This window comes from Natator depressus, chromosome 6 (genome assembly GCF_965152275.1).
Source record: "Natator depressus isolate rNatDep1 chromosome 6, rNatDep2.hap1, whole genome shotgun sequence".
Classification (NCBI taxonomy): Eukaryota; Metazoa; Chordata; order Testudines; family Cheloniidae; genus Natator; species Natator depressus.
Genome location: NC_134239.1, coordinates 35,399,619 through 35,407,091, shown reverse-complemented (window position 1 = coordinate 35,407,091; position 7,473 = coordinate 35,399,619). Strand labels below are relative to the sequence as shown.

At 39.1% G+C, this 7,473-nt stretch overlaps 1 protein-coding gene across 3 annotated transcripts in view; it reads left to right on the top strand.

Moving 5' to 3' along the window:
* Positions 1-889: 889 nt before the first annotated feature.
* Positions 890-7,473, top strand: part of SBF2 (SET binding factor 2) — a 563,151-nt gene continuing 556,567 nt past the window's right edge. For all 3 annotated transcript variants that reach the window (XM_074955034.1, XM_074955033.1, XM_074955031.1), the window contains exon 1: positions 890-1,104. In XM_074955034.1, the coding sequence (XP_074811135.1) occupies positions 1,050-1,104 (55 nt within the window). In that variant the 5' untranslated portion in view covers positions 890-1,049. The remainder of the gene's footprint in view (positions 1,105-7,473) is intronic.

Genomic DNA, 7,473 nt, shown 5'->3' with positions numbered 1-7,473 from the left:
TTCCCTCCCCACCGTGGCATGTTCCTAACATCCAAAAGAAAAAGTAAACAGGAAGCTTCCTGGAAATTCCGGGCCACTGAAATTCCATTCTTGAGAAGGAACTCAGGGAGGTTATTTTAGATACCCTGATAGTTCATATTAAGGCATTTATTTTGCATGCACTGAACTATAAATGCATCAGCAAAATATTATACAAAACAAGAGGACGATGCGCTTTACTGCAAATTCTGCAACAGAAAAGGTCCTAATCCCATGTTTAGGCGCTGAATGAAGTCAGGGAAGATATTTTAGAAAGACCTTAGTTACCAGGAGGTTGGTTTCTTTCTTTCTTTCTTTTTTTTAAGTTTCCATGCGTTAAACTCAAAGTGCGTTAATAAACTATAAATACAAGGAAGGAACAATGTACATCTTGAGGCAACCTTTACAAGAGAAAATGATCTTTGGGTGGGTACCTTAGAGAGATACATTAATTTTTTTGCATGCACTAAAATTCATGGGTAAACTACCTTGCTGCAACCTTTGTAACAGGAAGGGAGGACCCAAGCTCAAGTTCAAGCGGAGAATGAGAACAGGCAGGCACGTTTATTTTTGGGAGAGATCTTTGCATATCTATTTGTTTGCCCGTGCGATGTGCTGTGCATTCGCGAAATGCAAATACAGTGGGAGGACGCTGCACCCCGCCCCAGCCTTTACACCTAAAAGGGAACCCGTCCCGAATTCACTCGCGCGCTTTTGGCCACGGCTAGCCTGCGCGAGGCGGACAATAGCCCCCTACTGCGTCCCCTCGCGCCGCCGCCGCCGCCGCCGCTCCGCGTGCTAATTGCCAACCCTGCTGCCCACGCCCAGCCCCGGCGGGGTCACAGTACAGAGGCCGAGGGGGCGCGCAGGCGCAGAGCGCGGCTGGGTGTCCAACATGGCTGAGGTGCTGCTGTTGCTGCTTCTCTTGCTGGAGCAGAGGGCAGGATGCTGAGTTCCCCCGCAGCAGCAGCAGCAGCCTCAGCAGTAGCAGTGGCAGGGGCGGTGGGGGCTGAGGCAGGCTCTTCTCAGCCATGGCTAGGCTGTCTGACTATTTCATTGTGGTGGGCTATGACCATGAGAAGACAGGTAGGTGTGGCTGTGTGTAATGCTGCTGTGTGGTGTGTGGCCTCCCTTCCCCAGCCCCCTGGTGTCACGCAGGCCCCCAGAAGGGGGAGGTGGAGGCCGTGTGGACTTTGTGTGCCAGAGGCTGCTGCGGGGAGCACTTCTCCTCAGGACTGGGGGGATGGGGTAACTGCCTCTCCCCAGGTTGAGCAGGTTGGTGGGGGAGTCAGGGGGTTGCTTTCATGAAGGGGACTAATTTTAGCAGGGGGTTAATTTCCTCCCCAGGACGGTGGATAGGTTGGAAGGGGAAGGAGGGGATTCTCTTCCTCCGATGAAGGTGGGCGGGTTTGCTTCAGGACCTTCCCAGAGCACGGGCATGTGTGGAGTGGCTTTCAAAATCTGTCAATGAAAATAAAAACACACTAGTAAAGCCCCCCTGTCCCTCCCAGCACTAAAGCCCCTGTCACATCCTGAGCGAGTAATGCACGATGCAGGGGGCGGGGGCTGGGGCTGGGGCTGGGATGGTCGTTTTCAGCAGAAGAAAGAGGTGACATTCTGGTCCTGTCACTTATTGGTAATTTCACGTAGTGGATGCAGGCTGTTGTGCTTTCCAGGAGCCATTTCCCTCATTTGAAGGAGGGAAATTATGAAAAAAGGAGAGATTTTAAATGTCTCATAATTTACATAATAAAAATTATCCATTATAAGAGCCTTTAAACATTAGCTTAACATGAATCCCCAGGTGGGAATTCTTGTTTGTTATTTTATGAGGTGTTTTCTCTGTAAGGAATAATATTTTTGTTATTCTCCTACCTCTTTGTGTATGTAGTTTTTCAAAATATTTTGTTTAGCAGAATAGTAAACTTAATGCTAAAAGAAAGGTAGATTAAGTAGGATCTTCCTGGAAACAATTGGGGTTATTGTCCTTTTTGTTTGGGGACAAACAATTGTTAATCACCACCCCACTGAGGTACCATTGGTGATATAGTATAGGTAGCAATATGGCATTTTGTAAGTTCTGTAAGGTTGCCTGTGTTATGGAATTGACACAGCAAAAATGTTTTTGCTCCTCTGATCAGATGAGAAGGGGAGACATGTCTGGTATGCAACCTTGGAGGCAAAGAAAACCCCTCTTTCACTAGTTCATTGAAATATGTATTTTTATCTCTGACTATAATATTTGTCAATGATGACATGACATCACTTGTTTATGGATATTGCTGAAGAAACTTTCAACCCTCAGACAGCTGTATTTTAATTTTCAGTTGAGTTGTTGGCTGGTACACAAATACACACAGGCTTGCTTTTCAGTGGATATTTTAGGGTGAGCTATTGTCATTAAGCAGGATTTTAAATAATTAAATTCTTTTTATAAATGCCCAAGGCTATATGTAACAAACCATACTTAAATCTTGTACTTGAATCTGTATTCGTGGACTATCTGAAGGTAATAGTTACTCCATAGCTTCCTTTACATATTTTCAAAATAAACGTAATAAAGGGTTAGTTTGGCATATTTTTATTTAACAGAAAAATAAAATCTATTACATCTAAGTATTGTATTTATAAGGTTTGCATGGCTTGGATAAAAATCTGTCCATAAAAGATTTGGTGTCCCTTCTAGAATTCACACATCATTTTGTCTATGCATTACAATATGTACTGTCTTTTCTAATTCCAATTGTGAAATTACAGGACTTGTGAAGTGGAAGTAGGGTGTAAGAAGCCAAGGGCCTTTAAGGGGAAGATACAAATATGTATACTGCTTTTTTTAAGGGGGTGCAGTCAGCTTTGACATCTTCACTATATGAAGTAAATTGACAGCTCAGATTTGGACAAATGGCTGTATTTGTAAGATCCTGATCCTGCAAGCACTTAAGCACATGTCTAACTTCATGCACATATCATTGACTTCTGGACTACTCCCTTCTGTAAAGTTATACACATGCATAAGAGCTTCCAGGACGGGGACCTTAATTTGAAGAATCTGTGTTCTGAAATATTTCAGGTTTCAGAGTAACAGCCATGTTAGTCTGTATTCGCAAAAACAAAAGGAGTACTTGTGGCACCTTAGAGACTAACCAATTTATTTGAGCATAAGCTTTCGTGAGCTACAGCTCACTTCATCGGATGCATACTGTGGAAAGTGTAGAAGATCTTTTATGCTTTGTGTGTATAAAAGATCTTCTACACTTTCCACAGTATGCATCCGATGAAGTGAGCTGTAGCTCACGAAAGCTTATGCTCAAATAAATTGGTTAGTCTCTAAAGTGCCACAAGTACTCCTTTTCTTTTTGTTCTGAAATAGTTAGTTTAGACCTGACAGAGTAATCAGAAGTTATTATTGAATGGGTTTGCTGCTGTTTAACACCTACTGTTCAAAATGTTTGAGAGAAAACAACATTCTCCAGAAGACTAGGCATGCACTGTATTCCAAATTCCTTCACCCCCACGTGCAATTCCATAATACACAGAGTGCTGACAGTTTTTTCTTTTGTAAAATTCCAAAGTTCTTTTGGTGTATTAATTCCATTTCCTTCTTTATGAGATAGATGGGCTGAAAAATTTTTGTAAGATAAACTTATAATTATCCTTGACGGTTTTAAATAAATCTTTGTGTATAGACATTTTCTCTTCACTTTCTCTTTTTAAAAGGCACTTGCTTTGGTATATTAGATTGTTTTAACTTTTATCTGAAGTGAAAAATGTTTCTATTTAAGTTTAAATGCAAAAAATCTGTTACACCAGCTTGTCTAAATGATTTCAAATAGACTCAGTATAAAAATTTAAAATCTTGAAATATATTTCATGTAGTTTAAGAAACGATTTTTAGAGTTCCTATTGGTAGAAAATACTCTCCACATCAGTGTTACAACTCCTGATCCAATAGGTGTTTTTTAAATGCTTTTGAAAAAGGGAGAAAGATACCATTTATTGTAGTCTATTTTTTACATGGCCCTCATCAATTTAGTGTCCAATAACAAATTTATAGCACTCCGATGAGGTGGGGAAGGATTATCCCCACTCTACAGATGAAGAACTCAGGCAAGGAGAGATGAATGGATTTACCCATAGTTGAGAATTCAACCCAGATTTCCTCAGTCACAGTGCAGTGTCCTAATGACAAGACCATCCTTCTTATTACAAAGGCAAATCTATTTCACCTGGCACTTTATCCATAGCAAACATGTGCTGACAAACTTTCCTATTTAGTTGATTATTTATACTTGGATGTTTCAAAATTATAAATTTGAATATGTAGTATTTAGGGACTGTCTCGGGCAAATAACATTTAGCAGTTTACTGGTGTATTGGTTCTTTCTTCCTTATTGGATTTAGTTTCATGGTAATCCCAAAATAAGAAGGAATGTAGATTTTTAAAATTAGTGCAGCCTCTATAATGTTTTCTTCACCATTTAAAAATATTTAAACTTATTATGAAGTGATTTTTATGATAGTGAAAAGGTGCTGTATTGACAATCCTGTTGATTTAATCCTATGTTTATTCATGAAATAGGTGTACAGCTGTGGCATTATAAACTTCCCTGTGCCAACTTGTTAGTGTGCGCAGCTTTGACTTGGAACTACCATCAGTGTGTCAGTCACACACAGTTGGTGGATTAAGCTAACTCCTTTGATTAGATTTTTTCAGTCTTTGTTAGTTGGAACTTGCAAATTGGCAGGTAGCATGTTATATCTAATTCTGCAACAGTTTTACAAATCCATTGCAAGTATTGAAGTATTTGGGTCCTGATCCTGTATTTGCCTGTCTGTAGGTGCACTCTTACACAGACTTCTGCTGAAGTCAGTGGGACAGTGTACCTGTGCATGATCATATGGAATTGGGGCCGTGGCTTTTATTGGGCGAGGGTGTCTGTACAACTTCTTATTACCCTGCTTTTTATGGTTTGTGATATTGAGCTATACAATCTAGCAACCTTAAAAACTAACAGAATTACTTTTTGTAGGCATTGTATACAATCCATGCATCTTTTCTGATAATAAGTATGTGACCTTTTTTTGTGCGTGCATTTACTAACCGTTGAAAATTTCAAGAAGGAAAATTTATTCTTGTGGACTTCCCCATGATTCGTATAACTGTCAATATACATACATGTGAGCGATGCATGCACAGTTGAACCTCAGTTCTGCAATTGTATTCACACACACAGACCCTTGCACCATGATCAAGCCCTACTTATCTTGGAAGTACTCTGTGTGGATATAAGAGCCCACATATGCAGATTGAAAAGGAGTACTTGTGGCACCTTCGAGACTAACCAATTTATTTGAGCATAAGCTCACGAAAGCTTATGCTCAAGTAAATTGGTTAGTCTCTAAGGTGCCACAAGTACTCCTTTTCTTTTTGCGAATACAGACTAACACGGCGGCTACTCTGAAACCTGTCAATATTCAGATTGGAGTCCTAGTTGCAATGGAATTGAGCTTGCATTCCTTGTGCACTCAAAACTTTTTTTGAAGTCACTGATAATTTTGGATGTGAAGGGATGCAGCAGCCCTTGTGGGAAGTGAAATAAGCAAGCATTTAATTTGACAAAAGTGAAGCAGTCAGATTTAATATATGTAGCTCTATAGTTGTTAGTTACTGCTCTCACTTTTTATTCTGAACTAACTATAGAGCTACACGTATTAAATGTGACTTTCACTTTTGTCATATTAAATGCTTGCTTACTTCAGTTTCCACTGCTATATCCCTTACACACCCAGAATTATCAGTGACTTCAAAAGAAGTTTTGAGTACACAAGGAATGCAAGCTCAATTCCATTAGAACTAGGACTTCCATCTGTATATATTGGCTCTTACTGGGATGGAGAAAATTTTTGTTATCCAACCCGTCAGTATAATGGAGAGTTGCTGCAGAAATGGTCCAAAGGGCACATATTGAGATTTCTTTGCAAAGAATGTAGTTGTTAGAAAATGTAGGCCCCATGAATCAAAAAACACCACTTCATGTGCATTCTAAGACTTTTTTTTTTTTCCATGGGTTTTGAAGTGTGTTTGATGTGCTTCACAACAAGAATTCCCATATAGTGTGTTTGCATAATGGAATGTTGATGGGATTTAGGGAAGTTCACAGATGTTTGCAAAGATCACACAAGGGCATGAGAAAACATGCTGCTGCTTGTTTTTTGTTTTTTTTGTTTTTTTGCTGGTATAAGCCCTGATCACGAATTCATCATTGGAATTTACATACGGCCTTATTCAAAAAGGTATGAGAGAGAGACAAGGTTGTATTGCTTTCCCAAAGCAGAAACAAAATGGTAGTGTCAAAGAAAGAAACTAAATATTGGGCATATTTAATCTGCCCATACACCCACCATGGCTTTTCTTTAATTAGAACACTGGAAAAAGAACTTGCGTGTAATTGAGATGCAATAATGTATACAACAAAGTAAACTCTAAAAACTACCAAAACAGAGAGAATCTGTTATGTTTTGTAAACATTTTTTCTAAAACTAAGTAACAATTAGTCTGCATTACTCTTGCTCCTGGTATTCAGTGGCTCTGTGTATAACAAAGGGAATAAGGCTTGAGTACTTAATTTTTATTGACTATTACAATGATTAATCAATTCTAATGTGAAAAGTGATCATACTATAGCTGCCTGCACCTTCAGGAACAAAATTATCTAATCTTCTTTATTTTAAAGAAATCACTTCCTCTTACCTAGTTTTACATCTTGTTAGATTGTGAAGTTAGATAAGAGAGAGTGCGGTAAAGTGGGCAGAAGAAATTCCTAAAATGTGGTATTCTTGTTTTGATTCAGTTAACTTTCCTGTGATCAGAGTTTGCCTATAAACAGAAGGATGATATTGTGCCCTATTCAGTTAAAACAAAACAAACTCCAGCTACAATTAGAATTATTTTTTTTTATGATAAATCTTTTTGGAGATGATGTAACTGGTGTTTAGTTTCATAATAAGTGCTAAGTAGTCTTTTTATATTTAAAGTAGTATCACATATATTACCTGGGACAGGCACTCTGTTTGGCTGCCTCGCAAGTCAAAGGAAGTCACTTTCTTCCTCTTTTAAATAAACACCTTCTTCCCTCCCCCTGCCCCCCCAAAGATACTGAAATAGGAGGAGTGTAGGAAATCAGGTTGTCACTTTGCTCCCCCATTTGTGCCATAACTGCATGAGGTCTAGTTGCAGTCTAGTCCTAAAAGTACAATATACCTAAAACAAAGAAAACAACAAAACAATATTTAAAAAAAAAAGAGCCCTATCCTTTTTATGGCAAAGGAGCTTTAGCGCTTCATCAAAGCACAAAATCTGCTCTCTGAGCTAAATCAGAATGCAGCTACTCAATATTGTGCATTGGATAAGACATTAGTAATCACACATGATTGACATCAGTCACTTGGTGTATA